This window comes from Pyrgilauda ruficollis, unplaced genomic scaffold (assembly GCF_017590135.1).
Source record: "Pyrgilauda ruficollis isolate IOZ18807 unplaced genomic scaffold, ASM1759013v1 scaffold5, whole genome shotgun sequence".
Lineage (NCBI taxonomy): Eukaryota > Metazoa > Chordata > Aves > Passeriformes > Passeridae > Pyrgilauda > Pyrgilauda ruficollis.
The window spans coordinates 3,961,995-3,989,319 of record NW_024526599.1 but is presented as its reverse complement, the minus strand read 5'-3'; the positions used below and the strand labels follow the sequence as shown (position 1 = coordinate 3,989,319).

The following is a 27,325-nucleotide window of genomic DNA, read 5'->3' as shown; positions in this document are numbered from 1 at the left end:
TTCCTCCATGTACCTTGCCTGTGGGTACAGAAGTCCCATTTAGGCTCAGACAGGGGTCTTTGGACTTTGCCTAAATGGTTGTGTCACAGATGTGCCAGTTTTCAGTCCTGTCTCCTGAACCTGTTCTGTAGTCTTGTTTCTAGAACCTAGCTTCTTGTGCTTCTCCCTGAGCTCCCTGAATGGAGCCTGGACCCAGCTCATCCCCTCACCTCTGCTGGCACTGTCAGAGGACTCAGTTGGCAGCACGTGCCCCTGCTCGCATTGTTCAGACCAGTGGGACTGCATCAGACCATGAGGGCATGGCCTGGGCTCTGGCCACCCTTCACTCCTGGCTTATCCTCTTTATGGAGCAGCCCCACTCTTGCTGCTCCCTGACAGAATAAATCTTAGTATGGGATACTCTGGGAAGAGCAGGCATGTTAGTCTGCAGGTTTGTTGCAGTAAAACCTCTGCCTGCAAGAAGAACTAAGCAGGTGGTTCAGTGCCTAGCACTAAAATATGGACTAAAATATGGTAGCAGCGGTTTTGTGTCCTCCAGTGGAGATGATTGCTTTCCACTGAGTATGGTGTGTGATGTGTGTGAAGTTCAGATGCAGCTTGGGTATGAGGAAAAAAAAGGCTGATTGTTACATCTCCAAAAGAAAACTGAACTGGGTGACTGCAAGGTCACCAGGAATATATGATTTGACTGCAGTGCCTGGGAGAAAATGGTTTCCATTTAAAGGAAATGAAAGCAGATGAGGAAAACACACAAAGAAAGAAGCAGTGCTGGAGAGAGAGACAGTGACTGATAATTCTGCCCATAACTACTGCTGTTGATTTCATTAAGGTTAAAACAACAAAGTCTTCCATTATGGCGTAGCAGTGAAAAATGATAGTGGAGTGCACTAAAGCTAATAGTGTAGTCTAACAAGCTTACTCTTTTTTCTTTTATTACTATCAGACTATGAAATACAGAGGCAAATTGAAGAACTTGAAAATGGAGGGACAATTTTGAATGAAACAAGAGCCTTTGATTCCAAGCTTGGGTGAGTTTTTATTTTGGAGGAACATAGGAATAGCTGCTTTTGAGTGCCCACATACACCTAGTGACGTGATCAAGAGCTGTAATATAGTGTTGCTCAACTTGTGTCTTCTAAAGTTAATATTCACAAGTATAGTCTCCTCTTAAGGAGTGATTTAAGGCTGAGGCTTTTTCACAACAGATTGTGTCCTGCATCAAGCAGTGTCTGAAAATGACTGCCCTCTTACATGCACTTATTCTTTGAAGTGGTTTTCAGAGGCACTCCTAATCTTCATGAGGCAGAGGTTTTGCATTGTGGTTTTGCCATAAAACTAACTCACATCTTGTTTTGTTTTTATTTTAGGTGCACAGTACCAATGAGAGACAAGGAAGGAAAACAGGATTATCGGTATTTTTTTAAATAGACCTAACATTTCACAAACTGACAATTTATTAAATTTCTGAAGTGTAGCCAATGTTACAAGGATGTAAAGTTAGTCAGTGCAGTGAGTATGTGTTGGAAGTTTACCTTCCACTGGAAGGGGCAGAGACCTATCAAAATCAATGCTAGTCTGAGCAGTTCAGATCTGGATTTGTGTCTCATTTCTGGTAAAACCCCTGGACCCTTCCTAAAGACTAGGTTGGGAGTACTTCAGCTCAAAGTGGGAAAGTTGAAGGTTTACTGTATGGCCAGTATAAGTGTATTCTTAAGAATGCCTGCCATAAAACATCAGAATTTCTGAGCTCAGCATTGCGCCTACTTTAAGTAAATACAGAGGGAAACGGTTTTAAGCTACCAGGCCCTGCCTCTCCGTGCTTAGATTCTGTGGTCACAGATCACAAGCACTGTTTGAAAATCCTAGCTGCTATTGAAAGGTGTCAGCATTTCATGGGCAGGTTTCTACCTTGAAGTTCTTTGTAGACCTAATGAAGGTGCTACCTTGCTAAGCACTTAGCCTTCCACAAGTGTGAGGTGACAAACACTCAACCATAAAGTCACTCAGGAAGGATTTAACTGTGAGGCTGAGGGGACAAGGCATGAGTCCTGTTGCAAAGCAATGCTGCTGGGAAGAAGTTCTGAGGCAACAGGCAGGAGCACAGCTGCCTGGGGCCATCGTAGTGCCAACCCTCCCAGTAGTTCCCTAGTTTTGCATCCCTGAGAGAGCTTCCTGTTATCCCCAGAGTTCACTTCCCAGCAGAACTTCCAGAGTCTCTTAGCTTTGTCAGCCCTGTGTTCTTGTCAGATCTTATATTCTACCACTGATCTTGCTACAGCAGAGCAACAATTTTGAAAACATCCCACAAACTTTGAATTTGAATCTGCATTTTAGATTATGTTTTTGTAGAAATGCAGCAGTGATCATTTTGTGAATTCCGTGTTTTGGTAGGGGCAGGCATGAGGCTTATTTAAAAAGACTAACTTGAAAAAATGCAAAAGAAAATTCATTAAAACCTAGACAAAACTGATGAGTCTAAGATATTTCAAAAAAAGACCATAAAGATTATTACTAGTACTAAGATTATGAACAGTATTGAACTGTAAACTATGTTTTCTAGGGTTTTTTGTAACTTAGTGCTGCACATTATACATTAATCTTAAAATCTATGTTTAGGCAGATTTTAAATAGAAATCATTATAGTTCAATGCCCTTTATTCTAGTGGTTTTGAACCCCTAATTTGGTCATGTAAGAGTGAAGTTTCTGCTTCAATCACAGTTATTTGAGTCATTTGAATTGGCCTTCTCTTTAAGGGAGCCTTTGTTCTGTGGTAGCACCCTGCTGAGCACAGTAACTTTGCTTTTAGCACAGCAGGAGATTTCATCAAGATTTTTGAAGTTTGGCTGGAAAAGGTTACAGCTTGCCCAGATCATTCCTGGCAGCTGGATGTCAATCCAAGTTCTTCCCTGCCAGCCCACTCCCATTTTTATCCAGGTCTGTAATTCATGCTTGATGCCAAAAAGAGTAGGCTGTTTCCATATCTTTTACTGGTGCTATTTGGACTTTTTATTATTATTTTTGGTGCAGAAGTGTTTGAATTACCCCTTTTGTATTATGAACTCTTTAACAATTGGTGGAAAATTGCTGAAGGAAAAAAAAAGAGAGGCTTTGCAACAGTTTGGGGCCTGATCTCTTTCTACTTACCAGTGATATACCAGGTCTTTAATTTTCAATATTTTGTTTAGTTGAAAGGGTGATACAGCTTTCAGGGAAGTATAAACTTGTGATATAAATTTTATTCCTTGTTGCTTAGCTTCTGAGTGAAAATAATTATAAAGGAGTTTTTCTTCCTTTTTACTAGGTTCATGCCAGAGCCAAACCTTCCCCCACTGATTCTGTACGATGCAAAATCTTTGCCAGCTAATATGAACCATCAGCAAGTGATAAATATTGACTGGATTCATGAGAGACTTCCTGACCTCCCCAGTGTGAAGAGGAAAAAGCTTGTTGAACAGTATGGGATTCTTCCTGAGCACAGCTTCACCTTATTGGTAGGTCTATTGATCAAGTGCTAAAATAAGCCGAGAAACTTCAAAGGTGCATGGTTCTCGAAAAGATTTACAAATGTCATATTAACCAGCTGTCAGTCCTTATGAACATTCTGACTTGGAAGTGTGTCCAATGCATACTTCTTGCCATGGAGCCATACACATAGAATGGTGAAAGAAATGCACCAGACACAGCGTGCCAAGAAGTGTTTCTTATGCAAAATGCAGTCAAATAACGGGTACTTAATATTGATCTTGTCTGTCTAGACATTGCTGCACCCCTGACTGACTGCAACAAATGTACAGCTTCTGGATACTGTCCCTTGTCTGCAAGTGTCTGCTCTTCAGCTTTGGGCCTGCTGCAAGGCTGGGCACATTGACCATATTTAATGAATGCGAAGCAAAACCCAAAGTCTAAATCTTTCAGCTTCATGTGCTCCCAAATGGTTTCACAGTATCAACTTCAACCTCATACTGCAGTTTACCAGGGATAGGTTCAGAAGAGGGATAAGAAGGGAAACAATGTGTCAAATACAGTTAAAAATAAGGACGTGACAGCAAAGTCTTGTAACTTCCAAAATTGTTCTAGAGGACCATGAGCTTCTTAAATGCAAACTGTCATTAAATGCGAACTGTCATCTCTCTATACTCAGCCTAGATTAGACATTTCACATACCCTGCTAAGCTAGGAGAATGTCCTGCTTTGGTTACCACTGTCATTAGTGGAGACAGAAGGAAAAGGACTTTTTCAGAGTGAGATTCAGAGCAGAACTTTAAGTACTTTAAATTGTCCTCTGGAGGAGATCCTTTCCTTTGACTATAAATGAAGGGAGAGCAGTGCACATAACTACCTCATATTCCTTCTTTGTATGTCTGTAATTTAATACACTTGTACGGAGGCTGATTCTACAGGAAGAAAATGACTCTGTGTTCTGAGGAAAGCTGTTAGGAAAACTGCTTTTGTGCTGCTGTGCCATTTTAGTGACTTGTAGACTGTTTTGTGGGCAGGTGAGTCATAATTCTCATCAAAGTCACAAGACTGCAGTAACAGTATTGAGAGGTGTCAGCAGTTCTTACCTTGCTATTTCATTGTATGAGCTGCAAAATATGATTTTGCTGCCAGCATTCCTGTTCATACATGCATTTTTTTCACATATTTCTAACAAATTAAGCATAAGAGTAGAAAGGATAGATAGGTCCTGCATCCTTTCTTCCTGAATTTTTCTACTTCCTCCTCTCTGTAGTGCATTGGTCCTGCCAGGTGCTAGGTACTACAGCTGCTTGCTCATTTTCCAAGCCAGGAGTAGAGGGAGGAGATTAAGAAAAGCAAAAGTAAGGCTTGTGATTTGAGAGAAACACTGAAGTGAAGGAATGCAGTAGGGGAAAACCTAAAAATTTTGCAAATACAATCAGTCACCACTCCACAAGTAGACTGATATGCTGCCAGTCTGCAGCCAATGACACTGACTACATCCCCCAAAATCCCCTTCCCTCAGTTTTCCTTGTTGAGCAGGGCAGGGAATATAACCAGTTTGGGTTGGCTGTTAGACTGTCCCACCTGGCTTTGTGCTCATCCTTGGCGTATTTGCTGTGGGTGACAGAGTGGAGAAAGAAAGTTGCTCAGCAGTAGCCAAAACACCTGTGTGTTGTCAGCGTTGCTGTGGTCACAAATCCAAATATCTTTAGAAGATAACCTCCATGGCAGCCATGCCCAGGGCACCCACTCCTTTCACTTGGCATCAGCCCACCTTTTGTGCGTATCAAGTTGCTGGTATGGGTGGCTTCTGTCATCTCTGCCAACTAGCCCTATATATTTGCCTCATCAACTGCCCTTTCTTTCAGCTGTTCTCTGAAATCCTTTATTGCCTTTGCTTTTCCCCTTCTGCTTTTTGCGATGTATAAGACAATTAATGAGCTCCAAGCTGAAATTTGGGATTCAGCTTGTAATAAGCTAATGCATCCATTTGAATGCATGAAGCAAGCACATTCTTCATTGCAGGTCTCCTTTTATTGTGCATTAGAATGTCAGCCTGCACACTCCCCACCAGAGCTGCTTGCCTGTGCGCTGGGACACCGTTAACCTTAATTCATCAGGAAGTGCCGTGTCCATTCTGCCTTCAGCTTGCATCAGAGGCTGCACGGGATTGCTGATAGGGCCAGATGCACACATCTAATGAGCATTCTTTCAGGTTAGAGCGCCCAGGAGTGCTCATTAAATAAATGGCAGTTGTAGAGGAATGGCTCTAAAATGCAAAGTCTGTTCTGCGCCAACTTAATAGAGAAGGCATTTTGTGCCAAAGTTGCAATCAAACACACATACTCCAGCATGCAGGCTAACTCCTGAGCTTGCTTCCAGAGCTTTGTCCTCATACACAGGAGCTGCCTGTACATACTGTGGTGTTGAGAAACTGAGATTCCTCCTTTGCCTAATTACAGGATGTACTGAAAGGGAAGAAGTACCCTATTAATATCTTCATATCTGAAATGCCTCATGTGTAAATGGCTTCATTTTTGGCAGTTTTATATAAATTACAGAAATAAATGATGTTTCTGATTTTTCTTTATGCAGAACTATTCTTACTCATAATTCTTTGAGCCATGTACACTCCATGGTATTTGGGTATTCAATTTCTTCATGCAATTCCTACTTTGCTCTGTAAACTGGTAATCTGGCAAATACATCAGTCAAGAAGGATCTCTGACAACTTTGCCAGTTATGGTATTTTCATCTTGCTATCTATTGAGTAAAAAAATAAGATACATTGGCATAGACATTAATGTATTAATGTGTTGATGCAACGCTTCATTTTCAAAATGCGTGCTGAGGTCCAGGGAGGTCCAACTAGAAAATACATTGATTGTCACAGGACAGCATGAGAAAAAACAGTCTGATCACTTCCTTTGTCATGTGAATTCCAAGTCTTCCTGTGCATCTGCTAGTCCTCTGCTTACTCAGATAAAAGTAGCTGTTCCACTTGGGCTGATTGCCCTGGTGGAACAATCGCATTGGTGACTCCTTCAAAGAGTCTGAAGTGGCTTGCTGGAGAAATTGGTTCTGACCATTTTGTTTCATGCCCTGCCATTCTCAGACATGTTAGTACACAGGTGAACTTATGCTTCTTTTAGAATTCAAATAATTTTGCAATAAGCTTTAGGAAAAAGTTTGAACTTTCTTTGACTGGTCTGTTTGTCTCCTGGATGTTCTGGGGTTTTTTCCCCTGACAGTCTTGCACAGGTTTGCAGCAGTTACCTCACAGTTGGTTATTGTAGGAACTGTGATGGTGAAAATGGGAACAACAAAGCAGCAAATTACATTTTATTTGTGATCATTGAAGCAGTTTTCTTCTTTAGTTCTTTGGGAAACATTATTGGTCTTTAAAAGAATAAGTTTGCATTACAGTCCCAATGTCCCTGAAGATTGCACCCATGGTATTCTGTAAAATATTGTTTTAAATTTGTTTAAAAGGTACCTGAAATCACTACACCACTAGAGTTTTTTACTGCTTCATCTCACTGCTATGAAATCATAATTTTAAACCATGTTTAAGAAAGAAATTTGCATCTGATTGAAATACTGGTATGTCAGGTTTCATGCCAGTGAGACTCACAGGAAGACATTACAGCATATTTGGTGTGTAGTGGGAGTACGGAGTGGCCTGGATTACAAACATGATGCTGTTGTTCCAGATTTCTGGTTTTCTTTCAGTGAAGTTTAGAGTATTCAGAATGAAGAGAGAACAGGCAGTCAGCATTCCTGTAAATGCGGCATGTTGGAGGGTGCAGTTTTCAGCTGAGATTTGCCACAAGGGACAGGTCTGTGAGTGTGTTGGTAGTTGGAGTCAATTTTGGAAGAAAGTATACCAAAATGTAAACCAAATTGAAGTCAAGTAGTGCAGTATCTATAAACTGAAGCTAATCAAGTTATCTCTACATTTTTTTTAATATGACAAGAAAACAAAGAAAATGTTTCATTTCTGTCAGTCATTCTGATGTTTTGACATTCTGCCGTACTCATTTCAGTCTAGCATTACTGGGTTTTCCTTCTCTTTGGCTACAGAAAATGAAGTCTCTTTAAAAAACCCAAAATGAAATGCAAGGGAATTTTGGGGAATGTGTCTGGTTATGTGTGCACAAGTAGTGGGTATGGGGTTCAGCGACTTGGTAGCATATGTAAGTCTGTCTCCCTGACTTTTCCTGGGATTTTCTGCACTTGCCCCCTGGAAATCAGCTGATTAAAATGCAAAGGCTGCATATGTTTGTCCTTGATTTTTCAAAGGTCTGGCAGCAGGATCAGAACTGTAACTCCAGCCAGGCTGTGAGTATCCAGAAACTGGGATGTGCCCACTGCTAGGGATTCGCTCTCTAGCCTGTACATGATGGAAGTGCTGGATGTGCTGCATCTGAGCTGTGTAGCTGCATTCAGACATGTGGCATCTGCAGACATTACTTTCCTGTGCATAATGTTGTAGCTAGACCTACTCTGCCTGGAATGTTTGTAAAACCTTCTGCAGCATGTGTAAAGAATCCAGCATTCAGACATGCTCTCTTTCTGCTACCTAGATTGGACAATCGCTGCTGTGTAAAGGAACCCACTATTTAAATAATGAGTGAGTGTGCTGTTGAACCCTGAGGTGAATTAGAAAGAGTACAGTACTTGGAAATACATCATTCCAGGAATTCTGCTTAACACACACAGTTTTTAATCAAGTTTACTGTGCTTTGGTAATCATGTCATTCCTTTACCGTTTTTTTAAGTTAAATATGTTCCTCTAGTCTCTTTAGCCTTATTTTTGCATAATTTGATTAGAGAGTAAATGCTAGTTAAATTAGAGTAGTGAGTGAAGAATAGAATGATGTCAATGTGTATTAGATAGATAACTAGTGGGAGTTAGAAGGTTTACCGTGATTCACAAAAGACCTCAGTGGTTTCCCAGGCTGAGAACTTGGTTTCTTTGGTCATGGTCTCAAGGTGAAGGGGATGGGTCTGATTTTTGTCACACCAGTTTTACAGCACCAATGTTAATCTAGGTACATTTTGTTTTGTTTCGCAGAATAGAGATCAGTCTTCTCAAAAGTCATACATTATTATCAATGAAATATGTGGTATCCGGAGTTTTGGAAGTTTGTGTTGTGAAAGTTTGGAGAAGGAAAATCTAAAATTCTGTATTGCTATGGCAGTAAATGGCCTTTAAAAACAAGGACAAATGAGACTGTTTTGATGGGATGTGAGTGGAGAACTCAGGCTTTTTGTGGTTACCCTGCTCTCTTTTTGCTCATAACTGTTCAGAGATCTGGCTGCAGTCAGTATGTGCTTGAGAAATGTTTTTGCTGTGATGACTGTATACTTAGAATAGCTCCTTGGCTATCTCTAAGCTGTTACCTCCTGACTTCTGAGAGCTGGCTTGTCCTCCTGTGTGTTTATGGTACATACTGCAGAAATCCAGTGGCATGCTGGCTTTGGATTCCTCCTTTAAAAGGTAGGAGCTGCCACTTCATACCTCTTCAGCCTTCAGTAAACCTAATGAGTTCTGTGCTGCATTTAAAGGTCCATCAGTGCCTTGATGACAAACACCACAGCCTTCAACAGACTGTGCAGTATCAGTTCTTCTAAAAACAATCTCAGATTTCACTTAGGCTATAAATTGATTCTCCCACTGTCATATCTTCTGAGCTGTTAGTGTGCTGTGTAAAAGCTTACCATAGCTTCTCAGAAAAAACTGAAAAATAAAACCCTGTTTTTACATATGACCTTTCCATATCTCTCAAGGGTAAATGCAAGCTAAACTTACTAATTCAATCCAAAATAAATAGAAGTTAATAGATTTCAAGATCAAGAGTGAAGTAGATGCAGACAATTTCAGGAAAAGGCTCTTCTTGGTAAAAGGTAGCATGCCAGCCTGTGAGAGCATTGTATTTTCTAGTATCATACATAAAACACTTGCAAAGATGAGAAAGCTTCTGTCCAAATGCTAATTTTAGGGAGGCACTAAGAGAAAAATGATAGCTCATTTGTTGGAAGTTCCACTGAAACAGACAGGCTGACAGATAAACTGTATATTCCCATTCTAGGCATAAGATTGCTGGCTGTTATGTTAATAAAATTACTCCGAAGTTTTATGACTTTGCATGAATTCAGAGCTGAAGTTTACTTTAGGACTGAACATTTATATGCTGAGTGCAGTTGTATAATTAATTGTAACCTGTAACCTGTGTCAGCTGCTCCAGGTGACCCTGCCTTGGCAGGGGGGTTGGACTGCATGATCTCCAGAGCTCCCTTCCAACCCTAACAATTCTGTGATTCTGTAACTATGTTTGCACTCCAGTATCCCTTTGATACATTTAACTTTTTATAAACAGAATGAAGACGGACTAGCAGAATTCTTTGAAAGTGTGGTAAAACAAACCCAAATGAAGCCAAAGAAGGTGATCGGCTGGATTCTAAAAGACCTGCTCAGTTACTTGAAACAGCATTCCCTTACAGTAAAGGAAAGGTCAGTCTTCTTCATTGCTGCAGTGGTGAGACAAAGTGATCCTTTTCTCATGACTGGTACCATGTCACTCCATTGCTCGCGGCTGCTTTAGCTGCTCCCTGTGAAGTTTGTTACTCCAGGCAGTCCCTCACAGGCCTTGGCTCTGTCCTGCTGAATGGAGTTAGACAACAACATGGCAGACAAGAGGATCATGTTGTTAAGAGTAGCAGGCAGTGTTCAGTCTTTGGAGTGTGATGATGGTAAGGCATAGTCAGGCCTTACCCATGAGTACTGAACATGAGGAAAAATAGCTTGTCATACTGAACTGTGCGATCTTTAGGCAAGCAGCAGTAGTACAGATACATTACAGCACTTTATTCTCTGACATAACTTCTGCCCGCTTTTTCCCTAGCCCAGTCAGTTCTTTCCTCCTGGCTGACCTCTTGAACCTTCTACAAAAAAAAGAAATTTCTTCTACAGCAGCAAAGCAGGTAAGTACCTTTTTGATTTTGCTGTACTCTGCATCCATGGCTTCTTATTTCAATTGCGTAGTGATTTTATTATCATTGTGTACCAGTACTATGATTGCTTTAAAGGGAAATTATTTACACTGTTGATAAAGGATAACTTCTGCATCTATGCTATGTACATATAATAGATGCAAATGCCTTACGTTTTTATATAATCTTAGAGACATATCTGTATATTCCCTTTTAGAAGAGGGCAGGAGCTAAATAGTAGACTTAAACAATGTGAACTGAACTCAAATAAATCCGGCTTCTGAGCAGAGCAGACAGTAGGTCTCAATTTCACTATTCCAGTCAGGCCTGCATGAAAGGTCAGTGGGAGCTAATCCATGGCTTGCAGTTAAGATGAGAGTATCAGTTACTAGATTCCTAGGGACAGTAAAGTCTACGTTCCCAAGCATTAGCACATGGGAAAGGATAGAATTCATCCAAGCGAAGTCACAAAAAGAGTTCTGCATTGGTGTACCTGAGTCAAAAGTGGCAGAGGTCTGGCCTTTCTTTTATCCTTGCTTCTTTGAGCAAGTGCTATCATGAAGCTCTCAAGCAAGTAAAGCTGGGTTGGTTTTTTTTTCATCTTGCCTAGGACAGTCTGAAAACGCAGCTCTTGATATTTATATCTAAAATTGTGAACTGGTTATGATGGGAACAGTACTGCTGTGTTTGTAGACAAAATATAGAGGCTTTTTTGTGATGGGCCGTAATCAGTCGTTCACCTTAAATTGTTGCAAGTTCATCTATATGGAATGATTTGTCTTTTCAGATTAATTATTATACTCTAGTTAAGTGCATTAGGTGACTCTTTCAGTGTTTATCAGTGAAACTGTTAATGAACTGTGAATGAACTTTCTGGTTTGTTTTCATTTTTGTTTTTTGGAGATACTTGTGGTTCTTAATTAAGTTGGTCTGTGGATAGCCAGCTGCATAAGACAGGCATCATAAATAGGGATTTAAGTGCCTGGCTTCAGGCATGTGTGTTTGGAAATTTTGTATTGGAAAAGTAAAAGCTTCAAAAAGGAGATAAAGTATTAATAGGAAGAGCACGGGAATGCAGAGCAGCTCTTTGCCTGCGGGGTTGTGGCACACCCATCAGTTTGGTGTCTGTGTTTGAAAAGGAAGCTTCAGAACTCCAGTCTGAAGTCTCTTCCTTGTGGAGGTAGGGACAGGGTACTAATGCTCTTCTATGGGATTTTCTGCTTTGTGATATATTTGTGTGCCAGGCACTTCTGTGAAGTGTCAAGAATTTCAGAAATGCATTTGTTGTTTAATTACCAACTCCTTGTAATGTGCATGTTGTCCCCAGTGATCTGAAACTGGACCCAGAAGTTGCAGTAGTTTGCCCTCACCGAGTGATGATGCTATCAAACTGCAGAAACGTTGCCACATTTAGAAAAGTATTTTGGTTGCCTGGATGTCAGAAGAGTAACAAATGTTTATAACAATTCTCAGCAGTAGGCAGAGATGCTGGATGGCCCGAGGGCAGAAAGGGCTATATATACACACCAGCAGATGAATTGCATCTCCTGGGGAGGGGAGCATGATCTGCAGTGGCAGATACCGATCCAATGGGAAAGGAAGGAAGGGTTCGATGGGATGAGCACACGGACATGTGTACACATATGTGCTCGCTGCGGGAGGCTGTTAACCACTTAAATTATTTAAAAGGTTTTGTGTTTGGGCTCTGCTGTCTAAGGCAGTAAAAGAGGCAGATAAAAGCCGCAAGCACTGGCTGTACACACTGAGCATTGTGTGGTGGGATGCAATGCCAAGCTAAGGGCACTGTGTGCTTACATAGTTACCATATAGGGAATTACAGAGCTCATGCCCAACTTGCCATCAAACATAGCATCCCACTCCAGAGGTTTCCAAAGCAGTTCCAGGCTGGCCTGCCTGTGCAAAGGGGGGGAGCAGCTTCCCGCTCTGCTGGCATGTGGGGCTGTGGGTGGGCATGTCCTGGATCAGATGGATACGTGTTGCCTGTGGCCCAGCCCAGAGGCACCATTTTGAAGTGCAAGCAGTCAGTGCTGCTCACCGAGGGCTGAAACCCGTCTGATGGGGAGTGTGCCTGCGATGGGGCCTTGCTCCTCAAGAGCCCAGGCTGGCAGCAGGTCCATGTCTGGCATAACAGACCTGTCTGTGAGTTATGGCATTATGGGAGGAGGCTGGTTCCTGGGACAGGGAAGTGGAAACTTGTCCCGGCTGCCAGCAGACATTCTGGAGCAACTCCGTATGGACACCCTTGTCACTGGTTCACAGGGGATCCGTGCCCAGCAGGCCATAGAGCAGAGCAGACCTTGGGTTTTGCTGGCTTCTGCAGTTGCATAGGTCACCCACACAGGAATAACTTCAACAGATCTGCCTGGCACCCCTACTTTAAAGTAGATAGCAGGGAAATGAGTACAGGACCTACATCTAAACAGAACCAACTGCTTTGACAATTATGACTACACCATCTGGAGGACTGGACCCAGCCTGCCCCCCACTTCTCTGAAAGGCTGAGGGACACCCGCCAGACATGACAGCTTCCATCACTGGAAAGGAGAGGTGTCCACGGGACTTGCTGGAATGGTGCTACCTGCTGCTTTCCTCCTGTCCTTGGCAGCAAATCACTGCAGATAGGGTTTCCAGTTGGAGCATTCTGAGGCACAGCAGTCAGCTGGCATGGTCACCAGTTGCAAAATGTTTGATATGATGCCCATGACAGCCAGACGTGTAAGACCTGATTAATTCATCTTGACCATTGCTGCAAAGCTTGCATAGGTGGAGACCACAGAACATCATTAAAATCTAATCACGCTCAGGCAAGAATCAATAGTAGAAGCTACTGAGATTTCAGTAATGGAAATGAGGCCTGAGATTCACGTTTTGGCTCTGGAGACTTCATAATTTGATCCTCCTGTGCTGGTGCAGGCAGTTTGTGTAAATGAGTTGAAATCGTTTTTTAAACTGCTTTCTTTAGATTTGTACTCCTTGCCAAGTGGAGAAACACATTTTTTAAAAGTGCATCTTTGACAGGTCTTGGCCACATCTCTTTCTGCTTTCCTACATACCTGTAAACAAGCAAGGGCCTTGATAACATTGTTGCTCTACTAAGTGGAGATGCTTGTTACCAAATGGGAAGGGACACATGATGCAGCTGTCACAGAGAAAATCTGGTGCCTTCAAGGTTTCTAATGGGCAAGCTTTCCTCAGTGCCAGGAAATATTTGGCATAGGCATAACAGGGAATCTGACCTGGATCTCTGACTGTCAGGCTGTCCTGCCCCTGATCTAAGTCAGCCTGATGTGCATGTTGCTCCTGGGTAACTCTGCCATGGTTGGCTGCATAGATTTTGTTCATTGCAGATTTCCCCTTCCTGCAGCCCATGGCATCCTGCTTGAATACATACCAGTCCTAAAAGTCTCATCTGCCTTTTTCCAGGAGAGTGAAAAAGCTTATTCATTGTCCACTCTGATTTGTGCAGTACTTTAGACTGTCCAGGGCGTTATGCTAGAGGTTGTGCCGTGCCTGGCAAGGACAGGGCTCATTCTGACAGGTGACATACAGTATGGAAGCCTCCAGGACAGAAACCTTCCTGCTTCATCCCTCAGGGAAGAAGCAGAAGGGCTGCCAGTAGTAGCAGTGGAGTGCAACAACAAAAAAACTCACAAAAAGCAAAAAAGAAAAAAAAACCCATCACAAAAAAAGGCAAACAGCTGCAGACAGGCTGAATCTCTGTTGGATATGATGTATTTATTTCTAGGGTTATTCCAGGTAGCACTGGCATGATGATTTTTAAATATCACACTAGAAGGAAGATCTTGTAGAAGACAAGCACATCATATACAGCACTGATTTATTCAGTGTAAAGATCTGAAAGCTTTACTTACAACTGTTGTAACTCTGGTGACTTATCAGTAACTTCAATATTATGATCTGCCTTTGGCCCTCTCGCAAGGAAGAATTAAGATGTAGCTGCCACAATACAGCTGTGTGCCATTACCCTCTCATAAGGTGTCCAGAAGTGTTGATGAGATCCCATAAAAAGCTTCAGAGTGCCACTAGCAAAAAAAATGTCCTCTTGCAGCAATTGTATGGATGCACAGTTCTTAAATACCTGCTGTGAATAGAGAACTCTTTAACCAAAGGTCTTTTGTACCCACAAATTTGTCATGCTGAAGCAAACTGCTGGGGTAGTTAAGATCCCATCCCACGTGCATCATTCTACCTGAGTTCTCTTGCTGCCCTGCAAATTTTTTAACATGCAGTTTGAATGCCCCTCTTTGTTTTCCCACCAGAGCCTCTTCTTCATCCTACAGGGAATATTTAATGCTGAAATTTTGACATGACATGCATTTCCAGATTGGGACACAGCAATGGCCCAAACATACAATTATATCCTCAGCTCAGGATGGAGCACAACAAGCTGTTTTAATAAGGGTTTTCTTACTCTCCTCCCACAGCCCTGAAATAAAAGCAAAGGGAATACAGAACATGACTGCCCAAGGAAATTGGTTTTTTATAAATGTTCTCTCCTCTCAAGTGTATTCCAGGGCAGTAGTCCTGCTGCAGTGTAGGAAAACACTAGCATTAACAAGTGATTATGCCACAGGCCTGGGTTTGCCCAGCAGTCCAGTACTTGGAGATGATGCATAGGAAGGCTGGAGCTGCTGCATTCATTCTGCTTGGCACCATTTTTCTTCTGCTTTGTCATACATATCCTCATTACAGCCTGCTGGCAAGGACTGGTAATGGGATGAGTTACCTGGGATTAAACTTGGTACAATAGTCAGCTAATCGTCAGTTCCCGGGCAGAGCCATTGCTCATGGAGATGCATTTCCTTGCTGCTCCCAGGCAGTTCTGTGAATGATGTGAGAAGAGCAGGAGTACTGGCGGAGGAGCAGCCTTGCAGCCATCCCTGCTGTGGTGGCTCCTCTCCCAGCCAGGGAGCAGCAGCTCTGGGCTTGCCAGCCCAGAGGAGCAGGGCTTTGTGCTCAGCAATTCCCTCTGGAGAGACCCCAGCACTGGGGGAGTGGGCAGGGCCCGGGCTGTGGGAGGCTGTGCAGCACCTGCTGCCAACCATTAACCTGGACTCGTGCAGGAAGTGGCAGTGCTTTGTCTCAGTGCAGGTGGCAGAAAAGGAGGGAGGTAGGAGGGCTCTTTCAGAGAGGCACATGATTAAATCTTGGGCTTGTTCACGTTTAGACAATCGGCTCTTAGCAAAAATAGGGCTTGGATCCATAACTGAAATACTGCATGTAAACAATGTTCGTAAGTCAAGCCACTGACCTTTGCTGCTTTTATTGTGATTTTCAGGTGCTTGCGGAATTGTGGAAGGGAGAAGGGAAGACTCCCCTTGAAATTGTTAAAGAACAGAAACTTGAACTGTTACAGGATCAAAAAGAGCTTGAACAGATCTGCCAGGCAGTGATTGATGGACAAGAAAATGAGGTGATTATGATGGTGCAGGGAACTTTCTGCAGTGTGGCAGTCTGTGGAAGGGGGTTAAAATAGCCTCTCTTTTTTTCCCTTTTGATGGCATTTGTGCTCTAGAGCCAGAGCAGTAAAGCTGCTGCCAAGATATTATCAAGCTTTTCTTCTTTCTTATTTTACTAAGTGGGTTTTTTGAAACTGAAGCTTACACAAAATGATCTGCAAAACAAATTACCAGTCTGGCTAATGTGCAAAGTCATTCTGGGAGCCCATAAAACTTTAATGCAGGAAAGCAAAACTGCAGGACCCTGTCCCTCTCCAGCGGTACTGCCATTAACCTGACCCTGCCACCCAGCCACATAACTGATTTTTATGTCATCTGTTGTGATTTTGGGGCAACACTGTTAAACTGTTCTGAAGCTGAAGTTACCTGTCAGCAAGGCATATATTAGTTATGGAGTTAGAGACTGTATCAGAGCTGGCAAGGCAGAAATTCTGCTTGCATCTGACTTTTTGCCATGTCCCTGTCTCTGTCCACTGCCAAAGAGAGGAGCCTCGCTGGCTCTCCTGCCTGACAGTGGATGTGGGGTGGGGAGGAGCCAGAGCCCTGTGGCAGCAGCAGCAGCTCCAGAGCTGGTGCCCACTCTGCTGTTCTGCTGGGCTGTGGCAGCAACACAAACGCTCCCCTGTGGGGGATGATTGGCTCTTCCCCATCTCCTTGAAAGACACACAGCAGCCAGTGTGGCTCTGTCTAACAAGGTCTGAGCTGGAAAAAAAGGGAAAAAACCCTTGTTGATCATGAAAGGGAGGAGTGGGAAGGGATCTTGACAGAGTCTATATAATCTGCTTTATAAAAAGCAAAATGAAAACAAGTGCTTATATGTTCTCTGGAGCAAAAATGTAAAAGCAGAAGTGAATAGCTTACTTCTAATATAAACAATGTCTAGCTCCATTTGCCATTTGGAAAAAAAACATTAACATCTTTTGAGAACAATACCGCCCACTCCAGATCTCATTGGGGGATGCTAACAGCTCTGCAAGAGCTTTTGATAAAACGAGCTTGCAGTAGGTCGGCGTGACCTCCATCCGACTTGACTCATTTGCAGAGCCTGATAAAAGTGCTGCTGTATTTCCAGGCTGGTATGAAAGCATAGGCAGGGAGGGAGAAAATGTTAGAACTGACTGGGAAGTGCAGGAGCTGGAAGGTCCATAACCACACTCCCATTTCAATGTGTTTTGAGAGTAACTTTTTTCAGAATGAAACAGCTTCTAAACAGCTGCTCAAACCAACACTGAGCACTTTGACAGTGCAAGACTGTACTGCACTCTGCTCCACATAGGTAATTTCTAGCAGATCCAGAGTAATGAGTCCTTTCCACTGTGCACATAACAGAGAAGATTTTGGACTGACAATAATTCAGATACTGTAATGAGAAGCAGTATTTGCATCTGAATTTGGTATTGGCACAGTGCATAGCTCCTATGTTTGCAACCCTTCCCTGAACATCTGCAAATATGTCATCCTGTTTCTTTGCATCGATTGTGTTCTGCCTGGTAACTCTGACAAGGTAGAAAATGCCTTCCCTGCCACACAAACAGTAGCCAGATGCTTGTCTTTCAGCAGTAGCATCTGCTTTAGGAAGGCCCAAAGGTGAAACTTTTGATCCTTTCAGCTTTTAAACATGGGCCTTGCAATGTAGCAGGTGACTGTGCATCAAAGGCTGTCTGATAGCAGGTAATATTTGATCAGTTAATTAATCATCATGTTGCAAAGGAGTACTTGCTTGAAGGAAATAAAAAGCACCTACATCTGTGCTTGAAGGACCTCACCAATATTATCAAATAGATTTTGATTTGATTCAAATCACCTGTTATAACAGGACATTATATTCAGTAAAATGGTAGATCCTATTAGCAAGGCAAGTCCATCTCACTTCTCTGGCTTTTTTCCAGGAAGTTGCTGTTCAAACTGCAGACACTGTAAAATCTGAAAGTATTTTCTGACTCTTTCAATAAGAGGAGCTCTCTCTATTAGTTGTAAGGCCCTGATGCTGTAGGGACTTGCTGTTCTCTCATGGGAGCAGAGCAGGAGCTTATTGCAGGGCTGAAGGCAGTTTTTATAAATAACACCTTATCCCAAAATGTAGTCTTTTATCACAATAGTCCAAAGAACAAAAATATTCATACCTTGGTTGGGAATGAGTGAACATGTTCAGTTTTCCTGTAACAATGGTGTCTTTTTCTTCTTTAAAGGTTATGGCGATCAAGGCAGGAAATCCAAAAGTTCTAAATAAGTTAATTGGTCTGGTACAAAAGAAAACACAAGGACGGTCCAATCCTGTTCTGGTGAAGCAATTATTAGAGAAGAAGCTGTCAGAGTAGCCACAGGAGAAAAAGCACACAAGCAACTAAAGAAGCATGTGCTTCTTTCTGTCTGCGGTGTCTCCTTGTGCAGCGTCGTGCTTGTTGGATACACTTCAAGCAGCCTGAAGTCCCAGCCTTCCCTGGATGCACCAGCCAAAGGTAGATGGGCCAGAGAAAAGCAGGATACAGCCATTTGCATCTCCCATGCTTTGATGTGGCACTTGGAAATGTGATTTCCACACAGCCCTGGGAAACAGGCTCCCAGAGGTGTCTGTGAGTACACAGAGAGCTGAAACTGCATGGGTTAGTTTTCCAATAAAGCGGGTACAAACTCAGCTGTTCTGTCTGCCTGTTTGTGAGAAGGGGGATTCACAACCTCAAATACTCAGTCTGGGTGTGCACACCATAACTCACTGTCAGTGTCAGCACACTGTGAGGGCTCAGTCACTGAGCACAACAGGAACAATTATTAAAACACCCAGCCCACGTGTGCCTCGATGCCTTACAGAAGGGAACAAAAAGTTCACTGCTCTCATTCTTCCTGGTTTCTGAGGAAAGGGGAAAGGTTGAAGCCATGAGCTGCTTCACTGTGTGCCTAAGGGTAGTGCTACAGACAGAAGTGCCAGCATCTCACCCTGTCAGATTGTTTGCTCACCTTCTCCCAGTTCTGCACCCACATACCTGCTGTGCCTGCTCTCAGAGCTGAGGAGTGCCTGAGGGGTGTGTGCCTGAGCCCTTCTGCAGGTCACGTCCCATTTTGGCATCAGAGGCTCAGAACAGCAGATGTGCTTCTGCCAGCCCTGTACAATCTACAGCAGAATAAGAAGAATCTTAGAATAGCTGGAGTTGATCATTACAGTCCAGCTCTTGGCCCTGAACAGGACAGCCCCAGCTCCAGTTTGGTTATTTTTTCTCTGCAGGCAAGAACTTGACCCTATGTTACAAATGCTCAATGCCCAGGGCTGCTGCTTCTCTGGCACATGGTTTTCTCCTATCATCTGGAACTGTACTGCTTTGGAACTTGCAGTTTGGAGCTGTACTGCTTAGGAATGGAACATGCAGTTGGCTGAGCTGCATTCAGCTGGGGTTCAGTCCTTCTCCACTACATAATCCTAAGGGGTGTTTTGTGCTGGTAGTTTTTATTTTGGGTTTTTTACATCATTTGTTTTTCAGTTCCTGGCTTTCAGTACTCACTGAAATGCATTTGGGATCTGGAATAAACTTCCCCATCCCAACCAGCTTTAGCTGATTGAGCCGTTAACAGGAAATGCAACAAGAAGGACCCTGTCAAATTTTCATGTAGTGAAATTTAGTACCAGATGCTTGAAGTTCTTAAATCCCTCCTGGAGACTGCTAAGCCATACTTTTTTAAAAAGTATCACACCTATCTCAGGCCTCACAGCTACTTCTTCAGAATTGTTCTTTAGGATGTGCCTGCAGGGCAGACATTGTCACAGGAGTGCCGCAGGTGTGGCCCTGGGACTTCAGTCACCTTTGGCTTGCAGCACTAGTTCAAAGTAGGCTGATGGCAGTTCTTCCTCCTGAGCAGCAGCACTGATATTACGTCTTGAGGAGGATGTTATGTACAAACTGGCTGAGATTCAAGTGCAAACTCCTTCATTAGAAGGACTTTAAACCCTTTGGTTTTCAGTACATTTAATGAATAAAATATATACCCATTATTCACAAAAAAAGTACCTTTACAATTCAAACATCATCCTACAGCTTACAAAAAGCAGTAACACAACTGCAGTCAAAAACTGTGACCCTTCAAAGACCAATCCACCAAACAAAAAGCCTAAACCTCCAAAAACTCCCCAAATCACACCACGCTCAGGATTTTCATGTAATTTGACCTTCACATTAAGACTTCCACTATCACTTTTCACATCATGAGCAAAACCTACCATTTTTACCTAGACTGGTGTGAGTTTTCTGTAAGCGTTCAGTCAATAAAGGTTTAGTTTATACAACAAACTATTGGAATTCTGTTCAACTCTTGCCGTGGCAGCAAGAAACAAGAAGGCACAAGGGTTTCTCCGTGAAATCTTGACTCTTAGAGATCTCAGTTTAGAAAAACACAGTTGTTTCCCAGAGGTGGTCCTCCAAAGGTTAGTGTTTGTTGTGGCACACCTGGATGCTGCTCTGCTGAGTTCCCCACTGCTGCAGTGGGTGCCTTTTAAAAAGAGAAATCAAACCAACAATTTGAAAGTGAAATAAGGTGATGAAGGAAGCATCTCAATTAATGTAGCAAGGCTACTGCTGATAATTCTCTCTATGGTTCTTCTTAGCCACTCTTACTATAGAATTATACTTTACTAATATGTGCAAAACCTGTTAAAAATCATCAGCCAGGTTCTCTCTGAGTAGAGTCTGTATCAGTACGTCATGCACCTGGGCCTGTGCAAAGCACTGGACACTGTCCTGCATGGCATCCTTATCTCTAAACTGGAGAGACATGGATTTGATGGGTGGACTTCCCAGGGGATAAGGAATTGGCTGGCTGGTTGCACTCAAAGAGCTGCAGTCAATATCTTGATGTCCAGGTGGAGGCCAGTGATGAGTGGGGTTGTCCAGGGGTTGTCACTGGGCCTTGCCCTGTTCAACATTGTGGTGGGTGCTTTGTGGGGTGCTCCTGGGACGAGTGAAGAGACATGAATCTTTACTCCATGTTTCAGAAGGCTGGTTTATTATATTATGACATATATTATATTAAAATACTATATTAAAACTAGGATTCATCAGAAGGCTAGAAAGAACAGGAATGGAATGCAATAACAAAGACTTGTGACTCTCAGAGTCCGAGCCAGCTGACTGTGACTGGCCATTAATTAGGAACAACCAGCATGCACCAATCACAGGTGCACCTGTTGGTAAACAATGTCCAGACCACATTCCACAGCCATCAGATAGTTAATTGTTTACATTTCTTTTCTGAGGCTTCTCAAATACAATAGGAAAAAAATCATAGCAAACGATTTTTCATAAAATATCATGGCTACATCACATCTTTGCTGGTGACAAGGACCAGCAAAGTGTGATTGAGTGCTCCCTCATCCATCAGCAAGTTCTCTGATGACAACAAGCTGTATGGCATGGTTTGACACACTGCAGGACGGGGATACCATCCAGAGGGATCTGGACAGGCTTGAGAAGTGGGGCTGTGAAAAGAAGTGGACTTAGGGTGCTGGGGCATGAAAAACTTGACACGACCTGGTAATGTGCACTCACAGCCCAGAAGGCCAAATATGTCCTGGGCTGCATCCAAACCCCTGTGGGCAGCAGGGCAAGGGTGGGGGTTCTGTCCCTGTGCTCTGCCCTGGTGAGACCACACCTGCAGTGCTGCATCCAGCTCTGGGGTCCAGGAAGAACAGGAATCTGTTGGAACAAGTCCAGAGAAGACCATGAAGATGATCAGAGGGCTGGAACATCTCACCTGTGAGGACAGGCTGAGACAGCTGGGGCTGTTCAGCCTGGAGAAGAGAAGGCTCTGGAGAGACCTTATAGCACCTTGCAGTACCTCAAGGGGGCCAACAAGAGCTGGAAAAGGACAAGGGTATGTAGTCATACATGGGGATGTACATACAGGGGGAATGGCTTTAAGATGAGAGAGGGCAGATTTAGATTGGGTATTAGGAAAAACATCTCTACTGTGAAGCACTGCAACAGGCCGCCCATGAAAGCTGTAGATGCCTCATCACTAGAAGTGTTCAAGGCCAGGTTGGATGGGGCTTTGGGCAACCTGTTCTAGTGGAAGGTGTCCTTGCCCATGGTGGGAGGAGTTAGAATTATATTAAGGTCCCTTCCAACCATTCTGTGATTTACTGTCAAGTTTCAATCTGTTTTCACCTCCACCTGCCAGACACAATGGATAACAAGAAAGAGTAAAAAGGCATAATTGTAATATTCTTCCCTTCCAGGGAAAGTAAAGTGCAGCCATAGTCTATAAATTTTGCACTATATTATGAAACAGTCATTTTTGAAAATTTTAAAGAACTCTTTTGCAGACACACACAAAATGTAAATTTCTTTTTGATAGGAAAAAAAAGTGGTTTGAGTCAATTGAGATCAAGATAATAAAGCTTTTTAACATTTGTGGAGATATCAGCTACCAACTTCAAAGCACCAGTAGCTGGCAGTGCTCAGACCTAGCGATGGGAAGGCTCAGTTGGGCCAGCTCACATTGCTCCCACTATCCAAGCCTGCATTAAGGAGCTCATCAGTCACCTCACACCCCTTTGACTGAACCAATACATCCAAAACATGGGATCCTTTTTGCCTGCCAAGGCTCTTATACAGCAGCCTAAATACAACCACCACCTTCCCATTCCCCTAAATGGAGATCACAGCAAATTCTAAATACTCAACAAGTGGGGCGCTGCACTGAGCAAAACAAACAGCTTTGGTTTATATCTGCTTAGCAGTAGTTGATGAGCACATAAAAAAAGCAGAAGCAGCAGCCTCAAAGAATTTAGTTTCTACTATTTAAGGACAAATAAAACAATCCTAGAGGACAAGTGGGTCTGCAGAATAGGAGGCAGAGCCTGACTCTGAAGTGTTGGATGTAGAATATCCTGCAGACCAGAAAGCTGTCCCAAGTGTGGCTGTATCGACGCTGGAACTCTGGAATGAAGATTGAGGCTTTGACCCCAACTTGGAAGTCTCATTTAGCTACTCCAGTGCTCTCTGATCTAATGATTGCAGATGCCATCTGTGCAACAGCATCAGGCAGGGTGAATTAAGGACAGTTTCATGCAGATTTTCAGCAGTTACTATCCATGAACAGAGGACCAAGGAAAATGCTCACAAATTAAAAGCTGACACCAGACACTGTCATGACCATCTCATCTACTCATTGCTGGAAGTCTTTTAGGAGGTCAGGCCTGAGGGTGGAGAGCTGATACTTACTACCCCATATAGCTGAAGTATCCTGTATCTGAGCTGCAGAAGAGGAGAAGAAAGTTGTCTAAAAAGATGCTGGCAATGCTCTAAGTAGTGAAGAAAGAATTTCTAGCGCTCAGCCTTGGCTGCAGAGTTTAATTTTAACCGTGTTAAAAATAGAAGCACATGATAGGAACCTTAACTAAAAAATTATAGCAGAGCATTCAGCTGTGGTTTTAGTGCAGCCCCTTTCCACCCTGCTTTGTGGTGTGGTGTTGGGGTTCTGGGATGCTCTCGTGTCTCTTCTGAGCACCCTCTACCTACACTTACACAACCATTGACCTCAGCAGCACCTTCCCAGCTATTTGTGGCCTTGTGTGCATGCTCAACCTGGAGAGTGTTTGTTTTTTCACACATAAAGAAAAACAAATTAGGTTTTCAGTCAACTCTCTGTTCTCCAACTGAGTAAGGGAGAAGTAATAGCACACTCCTGATTAGTTTGCCCTCGTTGCTGGCATCTTCTTAAAATGCTATTTACACATACTCACACACACTCTGGATTTTGAATCAGGCAGTGGCCACTTAAAACCAAGTTACAGCAGACAGGTCTCTATTTATCAGCCCAAATACTCAGAAGCTTCCCTGCACTGCGTTGGTTTCAAGTGCAAGTTGTCCCCTCTCCCCTCAGAAGCTGCAAATGTGCAGGTAATACACAGACAGAGAGGACTCTATGGATGAACAGTGTGAGGAATGCAGTAAAATACAAAATCCCTAGTTGTCATGACCTGTAATTTGCTGTACATTTTTCTGCCCAATGTGATGGCAAATTAGACTGCATCTTCAAGAGCTGCTGGGCCAAGCACAATCAGTAACTAGGGATAACTGCAGTGGAAACACAAAACCACTGGGAATCACTTCTCTCCTGACTGTACTCCAGCCCACATCCCACATAAGGATGAATTTTAACTGCAATAAAGCAAACTGCAGAAATGCTCAGGTGCCACCATGAGGGAACAAATCTGCAGAAAGAAGGTAGTTCAGTGAGCAACATAGCTGTGCATGCTCCCAGTGGAACTGAACCTCCCCTCTAGTACCATCCTAGTCCCAGATCCTTAAGATCTCCTGTAGGCATTTCACAACTGTCTACAGCATTTGCTGACCAGCTGCAGAAATAAGTGGGGAGAGATGCTGACCTTTGGTTTCTCCCCTTTATCTGTATGGGGGAATCCAATTCATGACCCTGTGAATTATTCCCATCTTGCCTGCTGGCTTTGTCCAAGAAAAAGACTGGTGACAGCTGTGCCAGATCCCATGTTAACCCATCTCATACACAGGCAGCAAACTAACCCATGCAACATTCCCTGCCTTGTCATTGCAGCCACTGGAGAAAGACCTCCAAGTCCAGTACTTGGAGCTGCAGAGCTGCACTGCCATGATCCTCACAAGAGCCAACAACTTCACTGCAGGGAGTGCTCCCTCCATGCACAGCCTTTTGTGTAAGCACAAAGCAGAAGTTCTCCCAGCTAGCTGCATCAGCCACAGCTGTAATTGTCTAACCCACTAAGCAGGCGTAATCATCAGTAAGTTGTATTTTAGCTGCTCAAGAGGCCACACTTTCAGGCTGGTCTTAGAGGCTGCTAGATTTTTTCCACACTGAAGCTCAGAAACCAATGTTATGACCTCAGAGATTTGCAAAAGACACTGATCAGTGTTCCTAAACTCCAAGTTGGGCTTGGACACCAAGAGACACGAGTTGTTGGCTCAAGCTGCAGCAAGGGATACTGAGACCCAGAGCCACTCCCTTTCCTTTGAGTTCGAGCTGGCATTTCGTCTGAGCTCTGGCCAAACTGACACAGCAGCACTGAGCTGGACACAGTTTAGTTGTCTCGGATTTGACTCGTCCATGTTATCTTTTGGTCTAAATCCAAGCTAGTTATTTTTAAAGTAGGCTGCAATAAAACACAGCTGCTGTGGAATTGGCTTCATCAGAGATGTAGGTTTGCAGGTATTTAGTCCACAGTACGTAATTGTATGCGGGCAGTCTGCTGAAGTGCCAAAGTTGAGAAATGCAGCCTTTGCACAAAAGTTCCATCAGGGCTTTTAGCCCAGAGACTTCAGTCTTAATTTAATCCAGCTGCCACAAGAACCATTATAATCAATGAACAAAAAGAAGATTTGCACAGTCAGCAACAAAACACCACTTTAAGCACCTACATATTTGAGACTCCAAGTAATGCTCCTTTTCATAAATAAGAGGCTTCCAACTGAGCATGTAACAAATGAAGTCCATTGATGCTGGGCCACAACATGTTTAGAAAAGCTGGGGGCCACTAAAAAATAAAGTGCATTTAGTCAGAGCAGGGCTTTAACCACCAACAAAGTCACAGAAATAGTGCTGCATTCTGTGGCTGTCTGTGGTCAGACAGCTGGCACCACCATCATCTTACCCAAGTATCTATTTATGCAAGTCTGACACCACCTTCACAAGGAGCAAGTTTTACCCTTCTTTGCACATTTCTGTCCCAAAACATCACACAGCACTGCTGTCCACTTGAACAGGTACTGTAGTACATGGTCATATTAAATTTTCAAATTTGAGCTTTTTCTTTCTGGTCCCCAATAAATCAGAGCAACACAAACATAAATTTCACACAGAGGGAAGTTCCCCCTGCTACTCTGTGGCATTTTACCTTTGGTTTGCTCATTAATGTAAGCAGCCCAAGTGCCATGTATCCTCCATTTCTGCTGATAATGCTCAAAGAGTGCAAGGAGGAACATACTCTAATTATCTAAATCAGATCTGGACACAGCAGTATTGTTACTGTACAGTGCCAGAGCTATCTGAGTTAAAAGAAAAGAAAGAGGAAAATCCCAGTATTCTACTCATAAACACAGATGCAATTTAAATGTTACAAACGTAATGGGAGCTGTCATAAGAACTGCAGGCATGACATAGCAATTTCAGTTAATATAGCAGAGTAAATTGCTTATTAAATCAAGCCATCCTCAAACAAGAGCTGTGGCTACAAATTCAAATGATACAATGACATAATTTAACTGCAACAAATCACAATGCTCCCGTCCTTTTCTTTTCAACACTGAGATTTTAGAGCATCTTAGGGGAGCTAAAAAATCTTCCTGAAGCATGAAACCTTCTGAGAGGCTTAAGCAGAGTGCACAAAAGGGTAGTGAGTGTGTACACGCTGTGCTGGATGGTGAACTTCGGTTGGTAAATAGAACTTAACCTCTTGAACTTAAACCCTTGGAGTCTGCTGGATGCTGCAAGTTTGTTTGCAAATGTTTTTCTCTGAAGGACTGAACAGACCACTTGGGTTTTATGCACGGGCCAAAGAGCGGCATTGGTGGCAGGAATGCTGCTCTGGCTTCCTGTCCATCCAGTCCTCCCATTCCAAAGCACAGCCCCTGCTGATGTCCAAAGTCCACCTCCATCATACTTTTGTTTTCTCCCTTCCTAGGAAATTTACCAATCTTACTAAAAATACCAAATCACAACTGAAAGGCAAGTGCTTTTGTATCACAGCATGACACCACTGAATTCAGACTTTTTGCGAAGTGACAAAACCCCAAAGAAAGAAGAAACAAGTAATTTATGAGCTGGATGCTTGGAAGCATGTACCTGGGCCTGCTGGTGGCAGGGACAGTCCATGCCTGATACTGGAGTTTTCTCATCTCCACAGAATACAGCTGAAAACAGAAGTTCTCATTTCTGTTCTTCAAAACCAAAGTCAGAAGTTACCAGGACAAAAAAAAAGACAATGCACTGCTCACACCCCGAACTGCAACACCAACAACTTGATCCCATTCAAAATATCATAATATTCTTTAGGGCACACATGATAAAGATCAAATTTAAGAAAAATGCCTAGAATACAATAATAAAGGTAGTAAGCACAGCCAGCAACACGTGAACTGCCCCTGACTATACATGTCCAAAGATCAGCACAAGCATGAATAAAACTGTTGAATGCTTTAGTTCAATTAATAGAAACCATGTGTATGTTTACTGAGACTAACCCAGAAAGCATCCAAAAATGGCCAAAGGTAAAAGAGAATGACTACAAATTTTTGAAGACAAAGTGCTCACTTTATAGGTAGGTTGTAAAAACAAAATAAACAAAAACTAAACCAAACCAAAAACACAAACACAAAAAAGCAGGTTGAAA

General features: G+C 43.0%; 1 protein-coding gene across 1 annotated transcript in view; it reads left to right on the top strand.

The window, feature by feature from the left end:
• Positions 1-18,595, top strand: part of GATB (glutamyl-tRNA amidotransferase subunit B) — a 42,024-nt gene extending 23,429 nt beyond the window's left edge. The window contains exons 7-13 of the mRNA XM_041480126.1: positions 944-1,028; positions 1,368-1,412; positions 3,303-3,492; positions 9,847-9,980; positions 10,372-10,450; positions 15,780-15,914; positions 18,150-18,595. Of these exons, the coding sequence (XP_041336060.1) occupies positions 944-1,028; positions 1,368-1,412; positions 3,303-3,492; positions 9,847-9,980; positions 10,372-10,450; positions 15,780-15,914; positions 18,150-18,278 (797 nt within the window). The 3' untranslated portion in view covers positions 18,279-18,595. The remainder of the gene's footprint in view (positions 1-943; positions 1,029-1,367; positions 1,413-3,302; positions 3,493-9,846; positions 9,981-10,371; positions 10,451-15,779; positions 15,915-18,149) is intronic.
• The last annotated feature ends 8,730 nt before the right edge of the window (positions 18,596-27,325 follow it).